This window comes from Aethalodelphis obliquidens, unplaced genomic scaffold (genome assembly GCF_003676395.1).
Source record: "Aethalodelphis obliquidens isolate GAN/ISIS:26980383/991018 unplaced genomic scaffold, ASM367639v1 scaffold9, whole genome shotgun sequence".
NCBI lineage: Eukaryota > Metazoa > Chordata > Mammalia > Artiodactyla > Delphinidae > Aethalodelphis > Aethalodelphis obliquidens.
The window spans coordinates 47,102,895-47,125,366 of NW_020837953.1; the positions used below are offsets into that span (position 1 = coordinate 47,102,895).

Sequence of the window (22,472 nt, forward strand, 5' to 3'; positions counted from 1 at the left end):
CCTGAGGCATCCCAGTCCTGGTGCCTTAGGGCTGGGGGTGGGGTGGGGCTGGGTCCTGTGGCTAATAAGCTACAACAAGGATTCCCAAATGGCGCTTGCCAGCAACAGAGTCCATGTGGCAGAACGAGCTCCCAGAAATGGCTGTCACCATGCCTATGTCCCCAGGGGTGAGCTCCAATTAACTGCTTCCTGCCTCTTGGGGAGACTCTCCAAGATCAGCATGTGGGTCTGACCCAGGCTCCTTTCAGATTACTGCTTCTGTCCTGGGTCCTGGAGTGGGTGAGATTCTGTGTGAGCCTTTTAAGAGTGGAGTCTCTATTTTCCACAGCCCTCTGGCTCTCCCAAAAGTAAGCACCGCTGGGCTTCAAAGCCAAAAGTTCTTGGGGCTCATCTTCCTGGAGTAGAACCCCCAGGCTGGGGGGCCCAATGTGGGACTCAGACTTTTTGCTCCTTGGGGAGAACCTTGCAGTTGTAATTATTCTTCCATATGTGGGTCACCCACCCAGCGTATGGGTCTTGCCTATACTGTGACTCCCCACCACCTACCCATCTCATGGTTCCTTCTTTAAATCTTTAGTTGTAGAAGATCTTTTGCAGTAGGTTCTGGTCTTTTTCATCGACAGGTGTTCTGTAAATAGTGGCAATTCTGGTGTGCCTATGAGAGGAGGTGAGCTCACACCATGTATAAAAAGTAACTAAAAACGGATCACAGACTTAGCTATATAGAAGCTTAATCTCTAAAATTTCCAAGAGAAAACAGGAGACCATCTTAGTGACTTCTAGTTAGGCAAGGACTTCTTTAAAAAGGACATAAAAGGCACAACTTACAAAAGAAAAAACTGATAAACTGAACTTCATCAAAATTTAAAAACATTTGCTCTTCAAAACGAAGATAAAAATAAAAGATCAAAAAAAAGGGCAAGGCACACAACAGGGAAGAAATTTTTGCAAAACAAGTATGTGATAACAGACTTGTATCCAGAATGTATACAGAACTCTTACTACTCAATAAGAAAACTAACAAACCACCCCCCCCCCAAAACAAGCAACAGATGTGAACACATATGAATGGCAAATAAGTACACAAGAAGACAGCCATCACCATTAATCAACAGTCAATAAAACCACAATGAGGTACCACTGTGTATACACTGGAATGGCTAAAATTTAAATGATGGACAATACCCAGTGTTGGGCAGGATGCACTGTAATTGGAGCTCTCACATGTGGCTGATAGGAATGCAAACGGTACAGCCACTTTGGAAAACAGTTGGCAGTTCCTTATAAAGTTAACCGTATACTTACCATGTGACCTAGCGATTTCACTCTGAGGTATTTACCCAAGAAAAATGAAAACCTATGTCCACAAAAAGACTCATACACTAATGTTCACAGCAGCATTATTCATAATAGCCCCGAACTGGGAACAACCGAATAACCATCAACTGATGAATTGCTATCCATACAATGTAATTCCACTTGGCAATAAAAAGGAACAAATTACTAATATACACAATGAGGATGAATCTCAACAGCACTATGCTGACACAAAAGACTGTAAACTGGATGAGTCGATCTATATGAAGTTATAGAAAGAGCAGCATTAAAGTGACAGAAAGCAGACCAGTGCTTGCCAGGAGGTGGAGGATCAGGGCGGCAGACAGACTGCGAACGGTCACAGTCTGGAAACGTTCTATATGGTGATGGTGGCGGCGGTTACACGAATGTAGACAAGCTGTGAGAATTCTTGATTTGCACCCCTAAATTTGGTGAATTTATTGTATGTAAATATACCCCAATAAAGCTTACAAAAAGAAAAAAAATACTTTACTTTCACGCCAGGACCAGAACCAGACAGCCTGTTACCTAGTCACCTCCTGACCACAGAGTGTGAAGGATGTGTCATTTTGATCCACTACCTGCTGCTGCAGAACCAGCTCCCGGCGGAGAAGCCTCATGCAGTGACACTGTAGACAGTTCACTGGTAGTAAAATGATCGTTCTTATTCTCACTGTTGAGACTGACAGGCTGCTAGAAAGTAAGGACACAAGAAAAGATTTGAACATCTCAAGCATCCTATTACAAAGTAACTGGCAGATCTTCAACTTCACACGTTAAACAGAAAAAAAGGTATATACATAACCGAGAAGTAAAACATTTTCAGCCTGCCCCCAGGAATGTGGTCAAAGTTCCTTTATTTATAACATTAAAGATACTACTGCTTTTTGAGCACCTATTACATTCCAGGAACCTTACAGGTATGTGCTTTATTATTATTTTTTGTCATTCAGAACACATATATTGAACACTTTATATGTTCTAAGAATTGTTCAAAATGCTAATAATATAATAGTGAACAAAACCATGTTCCAGCTCTCCTGAGCTTATACTGCATGGGGAGAAGGGCTATATAAATATTATTTAATTTAGTCCTCAGAAAAAGCCATGAAGTCTTAATCTTTCCATTTTTCAAATAAGAAAACAAAGGCATAGAAAGGTTAAATATCTTGTGTAAGCTAAGCCACCTAACCTGTGGCAGAGCCGGGATTGGAAGCCAGGTCTGATTCCGTAGCCCAGGCTTTGCCTTAGGTTTCTAGCAAGTGTACTAATATCAGGCTTTCAAAATCGAGCATACTTCCGTGATTTGGATCATCAGATTCTGAACATTTGTTTAAAATCATTATCACACCTTGAAGGGAAGACTGAAGAAAAACTTTGCGTAAATATTCACGCTTGTCTTGGATCCTATACTAAGCATAGGAAAGTCTTATCCCAAAGTGTAACCTGACAAGTGAATCTGAGAATGCCATTTTAGGTAAAGAGATGAAAAGTTAAAGGAAAGTGACCAAAACTTTTTCGTTTTAAAAAATGACGTAAGTATAAAACTATATAAACTAACTACTTTACTGATAATTAATGACAAAAATGAGCTCCTACCCCCTCCATACAGACCTGGTGTCCTACAACTGTGTCTGAAAAAGTAAAATTGCTCAATTCATGTCTTATCAGTATGGCTTGTTCCTGTCTAACTAGCCCATAACCCCAGTTGTAAGTAAGAAAACACATTTTATAGGCAATGCACACTTAAGTTTAATACCTGGATATCAAATTTTAAAGCAGAGGAGAAATCCAGTTCACAAAGAAAATCTGAAAGACAGCACTTTGGGGAAAACCTCGCAAAGTATGTAAGAACTCAGGACACAGCAGATTCTTTCACTGCAGCTTTTTAAATGGAGTCTGAAGGACATACTGCATGTTTCTGCAGAACAAAGTGTCAACCTCAGCTGTAATACAGTTACCCATCTAGGCCATTAGTCTTGAGCCTCAGTACAAAAACCTTAATTTTAATAAGAGGACGCACATTTATTTTCTCTCTTGTGTGTTGGAAGTTAGTGTCACTTACATACTCAGCTTCTGGGGATGCACAGGATCTGGGCCTGTCCTCCTGCAGCAGGTCGAGCTGGAGCGGGGAGCTGCTCTTTGAGTTAATGAGGGGGTGCCCTTCATTCTGGGTCCCCCACTTTCCCTCGCCGCTCCTTTGGCTGATGGCTGAAGATGGTGGGCCTGGATTTGGAGGCACTGCTGATACCGAGGCAGGTATTTGAGAAGAGCCTGCTGCTCCCAAGAATGGATATGGGGAGAATGGTGGTAACAAGAGAGGACAGATAGGGGGGTCATGCAGGAAGATGTTCATAAAAGTATCTAAGCAAGCAGAGGGCAGAGCTGGGAAAGACTGCAAGCCATTGGGGAAAGGCGGCTCAGGCAGACTCTGCAACGCAGTTTCTGAGGCTGCATGTTCTCTCCCCAGGGAGGTCATGGTTGGGAGGGGAAGGGCTTGGACGAGGCAAGGTGCCTGGCTGGGAACCACCACTGCAGCCTGGAGCAATGGGCCAGAGGCATAAGGAGAGGAGGTGGAGGAAGGGCACCAGGGCTGTCCATCCTGGGTCTCTCCTGCGAGGTGGGGACAGAAGTCATCCTTAGTGCCCTTGCTGTCCGACCACATGAGCAGCTTCTTACGCTTGTGCTTCCCCTTCCTGCAACCAGCGGATCGGGTAGGCTTGGAAGCAGAATCTCCTGAAGGGTAAAGAGGAAGGCGTGTTACAGAAAACTAAGCCAGAACAGAAGAGAAGGACAATGTTGATAGATAATTCTAAGTAGATTTTACAAGGAATACACATTGGCCGATACTAACTATGTCCACTGCAGGGATGACAGAAAATAGCTCTGAAAAGATGAACAAGATCCTGGGTAAAAGCTGTTGCTATAAAATAAACTTATTGCAGTATCTCTCAATCAGTTTCTTACAAGCAAAACTCCTATACTCCACTCCGTATCTCCCAGTACTCACGTATGATTTATAAATTTGACAACTATGTTGATAAAGGGAATATATTTTCAAAATTTTAACTACCTTGAACATCTGAATATGTAGCTTTGCTTCTGCTTTCTTGCTGAAGATAGGAGCCGTAGGGCGATGACAGAATCCTGTCCCGGAACTGATCCACATAACTCGGCTCTTCCTTCTGCGTGTGGGCTGACAGCACAGCTTTTGTGAGCCCTGTGTGTTTAAACTGTTCTGAGGCCAGTGGAGCTGGGTGTGTGCTGAGGGTCCAGGGCTCACAGGGCAGGGTGCCAAGCTCTGCTGGACTCAATTCTGATGAAGTGGAGGAAGACAGATTTCATTTTAACTCCTATCAGTTATTTTGCATTTATTTACTTTCACTAATTTAGTTATCTTTCAAGAAATGTTTACAATCATTACAACAGCTGGAACATAAAACCTTCATCAATCTAGCAGATAAATTTTTAATTTTTCTGCCTTTCTTTATACTCTTTGTACACTTGTATATATGTTTTAGAGTTGTAATACTCAAGGTACATACTTATTTAAATCTTGCTTTCATTGTAAATATTCTTCTATCTCCCTGAATTCTCCAAGAAATTGTTATGTTTGGATTTATTTTTCTTAATATGTAATATGCCCACGTGGTTCAAAAATCAGCATGTATTAGAAAGACATTTAGTAGCTTCTCCCTACCCCTGTACACAATCTGCCTAGTTCTCATTTATTCTCCCCACAGAAAACCATTTCTTTTATTTCCTTATATATCTGTCTACTTTCTTTACACATCTATAAATAAGCATGAATACAGATTCTTATTCTTCACCTCCATGTTTACCCAAACGGCATATAATCTTGTACACTAGCCTGCAATGTGTTTTTTCATTTAACAATATCCCTTTTATCAGTGCATCACATATGATGTATTTATGACTTTTTACTAAAGTAAGCATCTGTAGATGGATGCTGAGTTGCTTCTACACATTACTTCTTCCAGGTACAAAAGACTTTATGGTGGACACTGGTGGGTTCTCCCAGTGTCCATTCCACCTCTCCCCTGCTGTGTGGTACTGAGGTGTGGGTGGGCATGCCCCCATTCTGCTTCCAGAAACAGGCACTGACTAGTGTAAGTCAACACAGCGGAAGGACTTCGGATTTTGGCCAAGATGGAGGAACAGGGACTAGACTGACCTTCCCACCTGAAACAACCAGGAAGGGGCTAAATATATGAAACAATAAGTTCCAAGACACTGAACATCAGGTAACAAAGGAGAGTGACTCTTAAGGGATGGAAAACAAGGTGAGCCCCACATCTGCCTGGCTTACTGCCTTGAGAGTTTCTGAGGAGCAAGGTGGGGAAACCAGGTGAGCCTTGTGGGACCCCTGAGAGCAGAGGCAGAGCTGAGAGTCTAGGGAGGCCACGGTGGCTGGAGTTTTCAGGAAGAGAAATGTAGAGGACAGCTGCACAGAGAGGACTCCAGACAGCTGCAGGGACCCCAGAGTCCTCACCAGTGCACAGATGGGAGGAAAAAAATCACCTGAAAGGATCAGACCAAAGCTCACACCACCTGGAGAACAGGGCTCACTCTCAACAGCCAGACTAGAAAAACCTCATAATCCCCGGGCATTGGGTAGAATGCTCTGAAGGGTCTTGCCTCAGTAGCAGAGAAGAATTAGGCCTACCCTACACTGCTCTGGTCCAGACTAACCAATTTTAAAAGCAGAGCCTGAAAAGACCAATCTGTTTCCACATTGCTTAACTGGGTCCCAGAATAAAGCTCAATGGTGCTCACAGCAATACAGAAATATTCAGCACCCAATCACAGTATCTGGCATCCAATCAAAGACTAGGCATGCAAAGAAGCAGGAAAATACAACCCACAATAAGGAGAAAAATTAATCAAGCAAAACCAACCCTGGGCTGGCAGAGATGTTAGAATTGGCAGGTAGAATGTTAATAGTTATTATACTGTATTCCATACAGCCACAGGGAAAATTAAATATGTTATATAAAGACATGGGGCTTCCCTGGTGGCGCAGTGGTTGAGGGTCCGCCTGCCGATGCAGGGGACGCGGGTTCGTGCCCCGGTCCGGGAAGATCCCGCATGCCGTGGAGCGGCTGGGCCCGTGAGCCATGGCCGCTGGGCCTGCGCGTCCGGAGCCTGTGGTCCGCAACAGCAGAGGCCACAGCAGTGAGAGGCCCGCATACGGCAAAAAAAAAAAAAAGACATGGAAGATATATTAAAAAACATCCAAACAGAACTTCTGCAATGAAAACTAAAATATGTGAGTTGGAAAATATACTGAATGGAAATAACAACAGATTAGATATTGTAATAGAAAATACTAGTGAACCTGAAGACATAGCAACAGAGACTGTCCCAAAATGAAACAAAGACCTAAAAAATTGAAAAAAACTTAAATGAACAAAGCATCAGTGGACTGTGAGACAACTTCAAGCAGCCTATATACCTATAACTTGAGTCCCAGAAAAAGAGGAAACAGAAAAAATATTTTAAAAGTAACGGAAAACATTCTTTTCTATTTGATGGAAACTCTAAACCTACAAATCCAAGAAGCTCAATGAACTCCAAGCACAAAAAACATGAAGAACACTACATCATGGACATCACAAATTCTTTTTTAAAAAATTAATTAATTAATTAATTTTTGGCTGTGTTGGGTCTTTGTTGCTGTGCGTGGGCTTTCTCTAGTTGCGGTGAGCGGGGGGCTACTCTTCACCGCAGTGCGCGGGCTTCTCATTGAGGTGGCTTCTCTTGTTGTGGAGCACGGGCTCTAGGTGCGCGGGCTTCAGCAGCTGTGGCACGTGGGCTTCAGTAGTTGTGGCACGCAGGCTCAGTAGTTGTGGCTCATGGGCTCTAGAGCGCAGGTTCAGTAGTTGTGGCACACAGGCTTAGCTGCTCCACGGCATGTGGGATCTTCCTGGACTAGGGATCAAACCCATGTCCCCTGCATTGGCAGGCAGATTCTTAACCACTGCACCATGAGGGAGGTCCCTCAAATTCTTTAAATTAATGATGAGGAGAAAATCTTACAAGTAGCCAGAAAAAAGACATGCAAACAGTACATATGACAGCAGACTTCCTGTCAGAAACAATGCAAATGAGAAGACAGTGGAGCAGCATCTTTAAGGTACTGAAAGATAAACACTGTCAACCTAGAATTCTATGCTCTGATAAAATGTCTTTAAAACAAGAAGGTGAAATAAAGACATTTTCAGACATACAAAAATGGGAAGAATTCATCATCAGTAGACCTGTACTACAAGAGATAGAAAAGGAATACCCTCAGGCAGAAGGAGAGTGATATCAGATGAATCTAAGTAAAGGAATGAAAAGCACTGGAAGAGATAACTACAGGGGTAAACATTTAAACCTCTTTCAAAGATAATAACTATGTAAGTAAGCATAGTAACAATGTAGTGTGGGATTTCTAACATACGTAGAAATATATGCCAATAGACAAAGGCCAAAGGGGGGAATTGGAAGTATAGTACTTTAAGTTTCTTATACTATGCATTAAATGGTATAATATCTCTAGAAGGCAGACTGGCAAAAATTAAATATATACATCATAAACTCTAAGCAACCACTAAAATAAAGCCCACGTTAAATACCAAGACATACATAGGTTAAAAGTAAAGGGTGGAAAAAGATATAACATGTTAACACTAATCAAAAATAAAAAAAGAACGCTGGAGTGAATATAGTAACATAAGACAAAGTATATTTTAGAGCAAAGAATAGACAAAGGATAAGAAGGTCATTTCACAATGATTAAAGGATAAATTCATCAAAAGGACACAGCAATTCTAAACATTTACGTACAAAGTAAGAAAGCTTCAAAATGCATGAAGCAAAAACTGATAAAATGGCAAGGAGAAATAGACAAGCCCACAATTACAGCCAGAGACTTCAACACTCCTCCTGAGGTACAGCAAGGATTCAGAAAACTGGGGGATAGAGAAGACTTGAACAAGACTATCAACCAACCTGACCTAGTTCACAGACTAGGCAGAATAAACATCCTTTCCAAGTGCATACAGAACATTTACCAAGATAGACCATATATATACAGACCATAAAACAAGCCTCAATAAATTTAAAAGAATTCAAGTTTTGTATTTTCTCTGACCAAAATGGGATTAAATTAGAAATCAATAACATAAAGAGGTCTGGAAAATCTCTAAATATGCTTTCTAAATAATATATGATAATATATATATATATGACATTTGTGATAATGTAAATGATTTCAGAGAAGATATAAAAAGGGATATTAGGCAGCATTTGAACATGATGAAAATGAAATGAAATGCATCAAAATGTGTGAAATGCAGCTGAGAGTAAAAGAAAAATTTACACTAAAATCCACTAGGGAAGAAATATCTGAAATCAATGACTTCAGCTTCCATCTTAAGAAACTGGAAAAACAAGAGCAAGGTAAAACAAAAGTAAGCAGAAGAAAGGAAATAAGGAAGATCAGAGTAAAAATCTGTTAAGTATTGTAGAAAACAGAAAAATAGTAAAGAGAGAAAATCAATAAAACTTTAAGCTGGCTCTTTGCAGAGAGCAGTAAAATTGATTAAACTCTAGCAAGACTGATGAGGAAAAAAAGAGCAGATGTAAGTTACCAATTTCAGAAATGATAGAGGAAACATCACTAGAGACCCTACTATCACTAGACATCAAAAGAATAATAAGGGAACATTATAAACAACTTTTTCCAATAAACTTGACAACTTAGACAAAATCGACCAGTTCTTTGGGACATACACACTAACAAAGATCACTCAACAAGAGGTAGAAAACCTGAATAGCCCCATATCTACTTAAAAAATTGAATTTGTAGTTAAAAACTTCTCCACCAAGAAACCTTCAAGCCCAGATGGCTTTACTGGTGAGTTTGAGCAAACATTTAAGGAAGAAAAAAATACCAATTCTACATAAAGTCTTCTAGAAAACTGAAGAGAACAAAACACTTCCCAGCTCATGCTATGAGGCCAGGAGTATCCTGATACCAAAACCAAAGTCATTAAAACAAAAGCAAACAAAATGACAGACCAATCGCTCTCATAAACATAGATCTCGAAATTCTTATGAAAATTTTAGCAAAATGAATCCAATATATAAAAAAGGAAATAAATCATGACCAAGTGGGGTTTAACCCAGGAATGCAAAGATATTTTAACATTTAAAAGTGAAGAAGACACAAATACATGGAAGGATATTTCGTGCACATGGATTGGAAGAATCAATATTGTTAAAATGTCCATGCTACCCAAAGCAATATACAAATTCAAGGCAATCTCTATCAAAATTCCAATAGCATTTTTCAGAGAAATAGAACAAACAGTCGAAAAATCTGTATGGAAACATCAAAGACCCTGAATAGCCAAAGCAATCTTGAGAAAGAAGAACAAAACTTTTGCCCAGCAAAGGAAATGATCAACAAAATGAAAAGGTAACCAACTGAATGGGAGAAAATATTTGCAAATCATACACTTGGTAAGTGGCTAATATCCAAAATATATAAAGAGCTCATACAATTCAACAGCCAAAAAAACAAAAAAATAAGCAATCTGATTTAAAAATGGGCAGAAAACCTAAAAAGACATTTCTCCAAAAAAGACATACATATGGCCAAAAAGCTCATGAAAAGATGCTCAACGTCACTGATTATTAGAGAAATGAAAATCAGAACTACAATGAGATGTCACCTCACGCTGGTGAGAATGGCCATCATCAAAAGGTCTACAAATAATAAATGCTGGAGACGGTGTGGAGAAAAGGGAACCCTCCTACACTGTTGGTGGGAATGTAAATTGATACAGCCACTATGGAGAACAGTATGGAGGTTCTTTAAAAACTAGAGTTGCCATACGATCCTGCAATCCCACTCCTGGGCATATATCCAGAAAAGACAAAAACTGCAAAAAGATACATGCACAGCAGTGTTCACAGCAGCAGTATTCACAATAGCCAAGACATGGAAGCAACCTAAATGTCCATCAACAGAGGAATGGATAAAGAAGATGCGGTATATATACACAATGGAATATTACTCAGTCATAGAAAAGAATGAAATAATGCCATTTGCAGCAACATGGATGGACCTAGAGATGATCATACTAACTGAAGTAAGTCAGACAGAGAAAGACAAATATCTTATGATGTCCCTTACGTGTGGACTCTAAAAAAATGATAAAATGAACTTATTTACAAAACAGAAACAGACTCACAGACTTAGAACACAAGCTTATGGTTACCAAATGGGAAAGGTGGGGGAGGAGGAGGGATAAATTAGGAGGTTGGGATTAACATATACAAACTACTATACATAAAATAGATAATCAACAAGGACCTATGTATGGCACAGGGAACTCTACTCAATACTCTGTAATAACTTATATGGAAAAAGAATCTGAAAAAGAATAGATATATGCATATGTACAATTAAATCACTTTGCTGTAGTATACCTAAAACTAACACAATATTGTAAATCAACTAAACTCCAATATAAAATTAAAAAATTAAAAAAAATAAGATAAAAGAAGATTGGTCAAAAGCCAAAATAATAATAATAATGTGTTTGTAAGGATGTGGAGAAAAGGGAACCCTTGGGCACTGTTGGTGGGAATGTAAACTGGTGCAGTCACTTTATAAAACCGTATGGAGGTTCCTCAAAAAACTAAAACTAGAACTATCATATGAACCAGCAATTTCACTACTGGGTATTTATCTGAAGAAAACAAAAACACTAATTTGAAAAGATAAATGCACCTCCACGTTCACTGGAGCACTATTTACAACAGCCAACACATGGAAACCACCGAAATATCCATCAATGGATGTACAGAGAACCTCCGGTCTACACACACATGCACACACACATACAGGAATATTATCCAGCTATAAGAAAGGATGAAATCTTGCCATTTAATCAACATAGATGGACCTTGATGGCATTATGCTAAGTAAAATAAGTCAGACAGCGAAAGACAAATATCATGTGATCTCTCTTATATATGGAATCTAAAAATAAATTATTTAAAAAAGTCAAGCTCACAGATACAGAGAACAGATTGGTGGTTGCCAGAGGTGGGGGGTGGGTGAAATGGGTGAACTGTTTTTTTTTTTTTCAGTTTAAATAAACTGAATGAAATAAAAATAGTTAATTCATCATATTAACAAACTGAAAAAGAAACTAAAAAAGAAAAATCTTATGATCATCTCAACAGATAGATTTGACAAAATCCAACATCCATTTCTGATTAAAAAAATTCTGAGGATATTAGGAATAGAAGGGAACGTCCTCAATTTGATAAAGTACATTTATGAAAAACCTAGGACTAACATAATTAAGGATTTTCTCCAAGATCAGGAAAAACGTAAGAATAGTTGCTCTTGCAACTTTTATTCAATATTTATTAGAGGTTCTAGCCAGTTCAAGAAGGCAAAAAACAAACAAAAGATTAAAAAGAAGATTGGAAAAAAAGTAAAACTGACTTTCATAGACATGATCATACATGTAGAAAATCCTATGGAATCGACAAAAAGTTTCTAGAACTAATAAGTGAGTTTAGCAAGCCTGTAAATTAAAAGATTAATATACAAAAATCAATTATATTTCTATATACTAGCAACAAACAATTGAAAACTGACATTAAAAATAATCCTATTTATAATATGAAATACTTGAGGTTAAAACTGACCAAAGATATGCAAGATCTGTACACTGAAAACTGTAAGATATTACTGTGAGGAATTTAAGAATACCTAAATAAATGAATAGATATACCAGGTTCATGGATTAGAGGACTCTACATTTTTGAGATATCAATTCTCCCCAAGTTGATATATAGATTCAATACATCAATTCAAATCCCTGCAGGGCTTTTTTTTTTTAATTTAAAAAAAATTTTATTTACTTAATTTATTTATTTTTGGCTGCATTGGGTCTTCGTTGCTGCGTGTGGGCTTTCTCTAGTTGCGGTGAGCGGAGGCTACTCTTCGTTTTGGCGTGCGGGCTTCTCATTGTTGTGGCTTCTCTTGTTGCAGAGCACAGACTCTAGGCACGCAGGCTTCAGTAGCTGTGGCTCGTGGGCTCAGCAGTTGTGGCTCGTGGGCTCTAGAGCGCAGGCTCAGTAGCTGTGGCACTCGGGCTTAGCTGCTCCATGGTATGTGGGATCTTCCCGGACCAGGGATTGAACCCGTGTCCCCTGTGTTGGCATGCGGATTCTTAACCACTGCACCACGAGGGAAGCCCCGCTGCAGGACTTTCTGAATTCGAATATTCAAAGCAATCTTGAAAATGAACAAAGTTGGAGGATTTATACTACCTGATTTCAAGACTTACTATAAAACTATAGGAATCAAAACTGTGTGGTACTTGGCATAAAGGGTTTATCAATTTTTGTTCATCTTCAGAGAAGCAACTTTGAGCTTTAATTTTCTGTACTGTCTGTTTTTTACTTTGTTGATTTCTGCTTTTATCTCTATTACTTCCCTCCTTCTACCTGGGTTTATTGTGTTTTTGGTTTTGGCTTGTTTTATTTTTGGCTAGCTTCTTAAAGTGGAACTTTAGATCCCTGATTTGAGACTTTTCTTCTCCAACATTAGCATTTCAAGTTATTAATCTCTTTATAAATATCTTACTTTTACTGATTTCTAATTGAATTAACTCTAGCCAAAGAGTGTAGTTTGTAAAACATCAATTATTTCAAATTTGAGACTTGTATTACATCCCAACCTATTTTATATCTCAGTGAACATATCATGTGCACTTGAAAAGAATACGTATAATGCCGTTATTGTGTGTTGTGTTCTCTAGATATCAATTAGGTCAAGTGGCTGACTGCACTGTTCAGATCATCTATTTTGTTAAGATTTTTAACATTTGCAGAAAAGGGGTGTTAAGTTCTTCAACTATGATTATGGAAAGACTTTCTCTGACTCATTCAATTTTTGCTTCATTATCTTTAAAGATCTGTTATGAGTGAAAACACTTCCATGTTTGTTATTTATTAGATGAACTGGCTGCTTTGTCACAATGAAACGTCTCTGGTGAGACTCCCTCCTGAAGTCTATTATTAATACAGGCACTCAGCCTTTTTAGGCGTGTTGTTTGGATTGTGCCTCTTCCCCATCCAATTGTTCTCAACCCATTTGTGAATTTATATTTAAATTGTACTCTGCAGACAGCACATACTTGGGTCTTGATTTATTTTTATCTGTTCTGACAATTTCTGCCATTTTATGTAATTATAGACTTGTTGGATTTAGAGCTATTATTTTATTGGTTTGATAGGTTCCCTGGTTTTATTGTTGTTGTTGTTGCCCTAATCGTCCTTTCCTATCCTTCTTTTGGATTATTTGTTTTTTAAATTTACATTTTAGTTTATCTCTTGGCTTTTTAGCTAATTTTTATATCTCATACTCCATCAACCCTGATATAGATTTTAAAATATCTGTAATGGCAATGGTTTCTGGAGACTAATTGTCAGTGTTTGATTCTCTACTCTGCCACTCGTTTGCTGTGTGACTTTGGGCAAGTTGTTACTTAACCTGTTCGTGCCTTAATTGCTCCATATATAAAACAGAAGTAATAACTTGCAGAGAAATGCATTTGGGGTCATGGTCCTCAGACCCAACTCATTATTAGCATAAGGTATAAACTCCAGGAGTACGGGCTTTCCAGAAAGCAAAAGACAGATGCAGTTCAAGAACATCTGGACTCTGATTCTGCTTTCTCTCCTTAGAATAAAGATGAGCACCTGTAGATGCTGAGACTGGTTTAAGGTCAGGAGAAATGATTATCAGTAAATATCCCTTATTCTTTAAATGAAAGCACGTAGATTGTAGTATAGATTCTTTCAAAACAGTCATACAAAACCAGAGTATACAAAGTATAGTGGCACAGTCAAAAAAAGAGCTTTCCATGTTGGGTGAGGCCCTACCTTGCATGGACTGTGTCGCTGACAGCTACACGCCCACAAAGGAATCCAGAGCATTTAAGAATAGGTACACTAAAAACACGCATCTGCTCCTCTCCTGAGGGACTAGCTTAACTCCAAAACAACTCTACCCGTGGCTAATTAGAAATAATAGAAATAACAGAATAAGATATACAGAAATCATCTAATAGTATAATATAATATCAATAATATAATAAAAAAACAAACAAATAATCTAGTCTCACAACAGCTGTCGATCTGGTCTTTTCCCACCAATCCACAATCCACCTAGTAACATAACGTTCTCCACCTCAAAGGGTGGTTGTGAGGATTAAATGAATTAATTTATATGAAGAACTAGGGGAAGGGAATGGTACACAGTCACAACTCAGCATATGGTAACTTATATACCAAAGACTAGCAAAGGTGTTAGACATAATCCGAAAACCTGATTGAACACGTTTGTCACCATTTCCTCATCCACAAACCTCATGAATAATGCAAAAGTGAAAAAGGATAGGAGACAGTAAAAAGGAATAAAAAGAAGACATCAGAATAGCTCACCAAATCATTATGTTAAAGGAAGAGCATTTCAAACATCCTGTCCTCACTGTTACCAAACAAAATTTGAATGTATATATGACCCATCTAGTCACAACTACAGTCCAAGTTTGAATTGGACACTTTCTTTCAAGGTCAGCAACAAAGTGACCCAAGGCAGTCCCATCAACAATTGAGGGCTTATTATTATGTATCAGGTACTATTCTAGGTGCCTTAAGTGTGTCAAGAGTTGACTGGCAAAGGACATAACTAAGAAATACAGTCCTAAGTATGTAACCAACATAAACATGATGATTTTTCCAAAAATACTGTAACTGAATTAAAGAAAAAAGTATTTATAATTTAGATGTCATTGCTAAGTAAATGGCATTAATGACTTGTTTTCTCACGACGGTGTATTTAACGTTGAGTGTATTTTAAAATAGAAGGTACCATGGTACCTGACTCCAGTGGTGGCATGTGAACAACGGTGCTGCTGTAGCTGCACTGCCTCACGTCCAGGCTCAGAGCCTCCTTGGTCAGGGCCTGTGGCGCTCCTCCTTCAGCATCTGTGGACCGTCCATTAGCTGGCATTTCTGATGTAGGTACGGCTGGGATCTGAGAAACAGCTGGTGATGTAAGAGCAACTGACAGTGAAAAGAAAAATTCCCAACTGGAAATTCAATATTAAAGACCCAAACAGTTTACACCCACTTATAAGTGACAAGTTAAAACCTACTGGCCATAAAGAGGCAATGTGGATTCTTTGTGATTACAATGAAATAATTAAAGTCAAAAGATGAGAGAGAAAACAGAGAGGGGTGGCTTTGTAATAACTCTCTTGATCTAACTATGAAAGGCATTCCTGTCACCTTGCAGTGCTTGGACATCATCTGCTCTGTGGCTTTGTCCGTCTTCTTCCGAGGACGAGGAAGTCGTATTTGTACAGGAGATACACTTTCTCTTCAAAGCTGGAATGTCGTAGCTCTTCAGGTACCTGCAACAAGGTAATTCGGTTGCGTATTCCTACCTGCTCCCACTTTGCCATCCTCCACCTTTCTGCTTTTCTCACGCCACCTCTGTTTGGGGTATTTCACATTCTTTTTTTTTTTGGCCGCGCTGCACGCCATGTGGGATCTTAGTTTCCCGAACAGGGATTGAACCCTGTGCCCCTGCAGTGGGAGCGCATAGAGTCTTTACCCCTGGACCACCAGGGAAGTCCTTCACTTTCTTCCTGGGTGAAGGCTTCCCTGGCCATCCTGGCCTACATCACGGGGTTGTTACATTTCCCTGACTATGGTCTTGAACTGCTCGTCAAATCTTAATTTTTATGAGTGTAGGTCTTGTCTTCTGAACTATATTCAAAGAAGGGATGCATCTTCTAATTTTTTGCATCCCCCCAAATGTTCAATTTATTATGAGTTGTTAGTAGTAGATATCCATTGATTTATAGTGAAAAATAAACAGCTGATAGAGGGGCTTCCCTGGTGGCGCAGTGGTTGAGAGTCCGCCTGCCGATGCAGGGGACACGGGTTCGTGCCCCGGTCCGGGAAGATCCCACATGCCGCAGAGCGGCTGGGCCCGTGAGCCATGGCCGCTGAGCCTGCGCGTCCGGAGCCTGTGCTCCGCAACGGGAGAGGCCACAACAGTGAGAGGCCCGCATATCGCAAAAAAAAAAAAAAATGATATAAAGGCCCCATAGTGACAACATACGCTTCTGGAAAAACTAACATGTTATCAAAACTTGTGTCTCATACCTGACAACGCTATCAATACAGTTTATCTGCTGATAGGATGGGCTATGCTGACACCTTCTCAAATCCTCACAAGACTCGGGGTACATGCTATTATTTTTTAATGTCTGGAAGGAAGAAAAGGTCTTCTGCTCATCTGAAAGAGAATGAAAGGATGCACAATTTAAAATATCACATGCTTGAGAATATGTATTTATTCAGCAAAATTAAATAGTACTTTGGGATATACATGATACTTTAGGACATATACAGTAAATATTATGTAGTTATTAAAAATGAGCTCAGATTTAAATGCACTGATATAGAAAGATATCACCTAGAACAATTACATGAATAATTTCATATGTATCTTTTAAAAATAGGAGTAAAACAACTGCTTCAGGCAAAGATTACCAAGGAATAAAACCAAAGGTGAAAGGTTGACGGGGACCTTCACAATGTTACTACCTGTACAACTGACTGATCTTGGCATCACTAAGGGGCATGACAGACATAGTGCATTGCTTATGTGTTGCAACGGAGAGTACACAGCACTGCTTGTGTTGAACTGGTGTCCAACAGAACGTTCTACAATGACAGAATTGTCCTTTATCTGTGCTGTCCAACCTGGTAGCCACTAACACCAGACCCAGCGACTAGCATTTGAAGTGTGGCCACAGCAACTGAGGAACTAAATTTCACATTTTATTTATTTGTAATTAATTTGAATTTAAATTGCAAAATGCGGTTAGTGGCTACCATACCAGATAGCAGAAGTATAGAGAGGAAAAAAGACCTCAGTCTGGAGTGCTGAAGAACTTGAACTTTCAGTAGAGAATAAGCCAGAAGGAGACTTATCCAGGAAGAGACAGATCCTGCAAGGTCTGGTGTCATGGAAACCAAGAGGGGAAACTATTTCAAGGAAGAAGAGTAAAGAATTATGCAAATGCTGTTGAGAGACTAAGAAATATTAGCTACTGTTGATACTATTAATAAAGGTTAGTTTAGCTGCTTGGAAGAGGCTTCTCTATTTTCAGAGGGAATTATGGAAAACTGCTTCACTTTCACTCATTAATTTTACTTTTTTTTTTTTCTTTGCGGTACGCGGGCCTCTCACTGTTGTGGCCTCTCCCATTGCGGAGCACAGGCTCCGGACACGCAGGCTCAGCGGCCATGGCTCACGGGCCCAGCCGCTCCGCGGCATGTGGGATCTTCAGGGACCAGGGCACGAACCCGTGTCCCCTGCATCGGCAGGCGGACTCTCAACCACTGCGCCACCAGGGAAGCCCTAATTTTACTTCTAATTTTTTAATAATTTTCAACTTGAAGGTTTCAAAGGGTTACAAAAATGGTAGAGAGTTCCCATATACCATTCACCCAGCTTCCACTAATGTCACACCTCACATAACCATAGGAAAATGAATGATACTAGGAAATTAACAGCAGCATACTGAGCTACAGTCCATTTGGATTTCACCTGTTTTCCCACTAAGTGTCACTTTTCTGGTCCAGAAGTCCAACCAGGGTGTCACAAGTGCATTTAGTTGTCAAATGCCTCCTTAGTCTTTCCTTGTCTTTCATGATCCTGACATTTTTGAAGAGTATGGGGCAGGAATTTTTTAGAAATGCCCCTCCATTTGCGTTTCTGTGGTGTTTTCTTATGATTAGGTTGAGGTCATGCATCTTGGGGAAAATTGCCACAGAAGTGCAGTTCATGATGGTGATGTTTTATTATTGACACATTAACCTTGATCGTTGGTTAAGGTGATGCCTGCCAGGTTTCTCTTATGTAAAGTTACTATTTTACAACGTAATAAAAGATGTAAGCAATAAATGTTCTGGAGGAATACTCTGAAGCCATGCAAATATCCTGTTTCTTTCATACTTTCACCTATTGTTTGCACAACACTGTGAATATACTTAATGCCACCAAACTGTACATTTAAAAATAGGAAATTACATACCTAAAACGACAATTTTAAAGAACCTTTCATCTAATTTTAGCACTCACTGGAGGATATGCCCGGCAACAGTTACTACTGTGGAATTCTTTCTTCATTCTCTAAGTCTTATTGAAATATAATTGACATACAGTAGTAAGTTTAAGGCGTACAGCATAATGACTACTGTGGCATTCTAATAGCAATTTCCTATTTTTTTTATTCCTACATTAATCAAACTTTTTCTATTAGGAAGAGTTTCCCTTCTCCCCTTTCCCTTTTATTTATTCATCCAATCATTTATCAGCAGGGACTCCTGGATACTCATTTGCTGTGTTATAATCCAATACTATCATTATTTATTTTGTTGCTCAAATTGTTCCACTTTTGGTCATTACGTGCTCTTTCAAGTTGTCTCCTGTGTCCCTCGGACATGCCATTTTCTCCCTTTTTTCTTGAGCACTTCCTTACTTCCTTACTTCTCTGGTTTCTTTTACGGGAAAAACACATAGGAACTAAGACCTGGGTGCTGGGTGTGCTCATTGGTAAATGTGTCCCTCCTTGTAGGTCCCCTCAATGGACAAAACAAATATATATCTGTATGTATATCAACTCTTGTCTGTCCATCCGTCCATCCGTCAAGCAAAAAGGCATGAGTTCATGCTGATACCCTTAACTCCAATCCAGCACCAGAGCTCACGCTAGCATTCCCTCTGCTCATTTGCTCTCTCCAGTAGCGAGGAATCTCATCATCTGCAATGTGTTTGCCTACTTGCTCAGTCCTACTGTGCATGTAAAGTAGCTTCAGAATCGCTAGCCTGCACTACGGTGAGAAATCAGTTTCCTGAACACTGTGTTTGTGTACATTTATGTTTTGGATTTAGTGCTGGGGTGTCCAGTGAAGACACCGATTTGCAAAGCTACTCAGCAACTTTCTTCCCCACCTGCTTCAGGATGTTTATGCCATTAGTTTGTAACTTGGTTAGGGTCACTTGTCACAGCCTATACCTCATCTTGGGTTCCCTCTACATTCTGGGGTGGGGTGAGGCACAACAGATCTATGAGTTTTAACAAATGCACAGCCAGTTGTGATTCCACCACCAGAGTAACAAAAAGGACGTTTCTCTCACTCAAACAGTTCCCTCCAGCTGCCTCTTTGCAGTCAACACATCCCGCAACCTTAGCAAATACTGATCTGTTTTCCGGACCTACTGTGTTCCAGAAGTAATGCCTTCCCAGAACAGAACCACACAACATGCAACCTTTTAGCTCTGGCTTCTTTAACTTAGCAAAATGCATTTAAGATCCATCTGCATTGCTGCATGAATCAAGTTCATTTTTTTTTTTCTTTTCTCTTTTTTTTTTTTTTTTTGCGGTACACGGGCCTCTCACTGTTGTGGCCTCTCCTGTTGCAGAGCACAGGCTCCGGACGCACAGGCTCAACGGCCATGGCTCACGGGCCCAGCCGCTCCGCGGCATGTGGGATCTTCCCGGACCGGGGCACGAACCCATGTCCCCTGCATCGGCAGGCGGACTCTCAACCACTGAGCCACCAGGGAAGCCCAAGTTCATTTTTCTTTATTGCTGAGTAGTATTCCATTGGGTGGATGTATCACAGTTTATCTACTCACCTGCTGAATGACATGGAAGTTGTTTCCAATTTTGGGTGAGTGTGAATAAAGTGTCATAAACATTTTCAGACAGGATTTTGTGTGAACTTGCTTTTTTTCACTTGGGTAAATAACTAAGAATGGAATTGCTGAGTAATATGGTAAGATTATAAGATATTTACCTTTATAATAAATTGCTGCATTTTCCCAAGTGGCTGCACAATTTTACATTACCCTCAGCAACGTGTGACAGCTCCCGTTACTCTGCATTCTTGCCAGAACTTAGTATTGTCAGTTTTCGTTCTTTTAATTTTAGCCATTTTAACGGGTGTGTGATGTGTTTTTAACTTCCTAATGACCAATGAGACTGAGTGTTGTTTCATATGCTATTTGCCATCCATACATCTTCACTGGAAAAGTGTTTAGATCTCTTGACCATTTTAAAATTGGGATGTTTAACTTCTTATTGTTAAATTTTGAGAGTTCTTTATGTATTCTGGATACAGCTCTTTACATATAATTTCCAAATATTTTGTCTTTTCATTGTCTTACCGATGTGTTACCAACGTCTTTCAAAGAAACAGTTTTAATTTCAATAAAGTCTAATTTATCAATTTCTTTCTTTTATGGATCATGATTTTGATGTCATATCTAAAACCTCTTTCCAAACCCAATATTACAAAGATTTTCTCCTATGTTTTCTTTTGGAAATTTATATTTTAAAAATTGAAGTATAATCGACAGGCAACATTCTACCAGCCTCAAGTGTACAACATAATGTGTCAACATTTGTGTACACTGCAAAATGATCACAATGATCTAGTTACCATTTGTCACCATATAAAGTTAAAGAATGTTTTTCTTGTGATAAGAGCAACTTTCAAATCTGCAGTACAATATCACTGACTATAGCCCCCAAGCTGCACGTTACATCCCTATGATTTATTTGTTTTATAGATGGAAATTTGTACCTTCTGATCCCTTCACCCATTTTGCCCACCTCCCAACCCCCTTCCCCTCTGGCAACCACCGATTTATTCTCTGTATCTAGGAGCTCTGCTTTGTAGTTTTAGATTCCACATACGAGTGAAATCATATGCTACTTGTCCTTCTCTGACTTATTTCATGTAGCATAATACCCCTGAGGTCCATCCGTGTTGCCACAAGGAAGATGTCACTCTTTTTTTGTAGCCAAATAGTATTCCATTCTCTCTCTATATCAGTTCCTTTATCCAATCACCCACGGATGCACACTTAGGTTGTTTCCATATGTTGGTTATTGTAAATAATTCCGCAGTGAACATAGTGGCGCACATATTTTTTCAAATTAGTGTGTTGGTTTTCTTCAGATAAATACTCATAAATGGGACTGGATCATATGGTAGTTCTATTTTTAATTTTTTGAGGAAGCCCCATACTGTTTTCCATAGAGGCTGCACCAATTTACATCCCCACCAACAGTGTAAATGGGCTCCCTTTCCTCCTCGTTCTCACCAACACTTGCTATTTCTTGCCCTTTTGACGACAGCCATTCTGACAGGTGTGAGCTGGTATCTCATCGCGGTTTTGATTTGCTGCAGTCCCCGGCTATCACTGTGGATTTGTTTATTTCTCCTTGAAGTTTTTATCAGTTTTTGCTTCGTGTATTTTGAAGCTCTGATGTTAGGTGCCTAAACAGGATTGTTTTATATTCTCAAAGAATCACCCACCTTGTCTTTATGCAATATCTCTCTGAAGCCCTTGTTCTAAAGTCTACTGTGTCTGACCTTAATATAGCTTTCCAGTTTTCCTTTGATTCCTGTTAGCATGGTATATCTTTTCTAACCTTTTACTTTTAACCTATGTTTTTAATTTTCATAATGGGTTTTTGTAGATAATAGGTAACTGCATCTTGTTTTTTCATCCAATTTCACAATTTCCAAGTTTTTTCACTGATATACTGAGATCATTCACATTTAATGTGATTGATGTAGCTTGGGCATAATGTGATAGGCCCAAGTGTGTGGTGTTTTTCTTTTTTTCTTTTTTTTTTTTTTGTATTTATGCTACTTGATGTTCTTTGAATCTGGAAAGTCAGCCATCATTTCAAGTATTTTTCCCGGGATTCCAATTACTCATATGTTGGATCATTTAATCTTGTCCCCAAAATGTACCTCTTGCTGTTTTCCATTTGTTCCATCTGGGTTTTTTGTTTCTTTTTTCCTCCTTTTCTACCTCATTTTGGGTTAAGTGTTTTAAATTACATTTTAACACCTCTACTGACATTATTTACACTTCTTTAAAAACTTTTACTAATAATTGTCCTAAAGTTTACAATATACATCTTTAA

General features: G+C 39.3%; 1 protein-coding gene across 11 annotated transcripts in view; it reads right to left on the reverse strand.

Moving 5' to 3' along the window:
• PER3 (period circadian regulator 3) overlaps positions 1–22,472 on the reverse strand; it is a 61,386-nt gene that overhangs the window by 13,459 nt on the left and 25,455 nt on the right. For 8 of the 11 annotated variants that reach the window (XM_027110311.1, XM_027110306.1, XM_027110310.1 and 5 more), the window contains 6 exons: positions 16,618–16,750; positions 15,733–15,857; positions 15,322–15,507; positions 4,412–4,654; positions 3,404–4,074; positions 1,920–2,031 (listed from right to left, as the gene is read on the reverse strand). In XM_027110311.1, coding sequence (XP_026966112.1) covers positions 1,920–2,031; positions 3,404–4,074; positions 4,412–4,654; positions 15,322–15,507; positions 15,733–15,857; positions 16,618–16,750 — 1,470 coding nt within the window. The remainder of the gene's footprint in view (positions 1–1,919; positions 2,032–3,403; positions 4,075–4,411; positions 4,655–15,321; positions 15,508–15,732; positions 15,858–16,617; positions 16,751–22,472) is intronic. The other 3 variants (XM_027110316.1, XM_027110315.1, XM_027110307.1) reach the window with 1 other exon arrangement.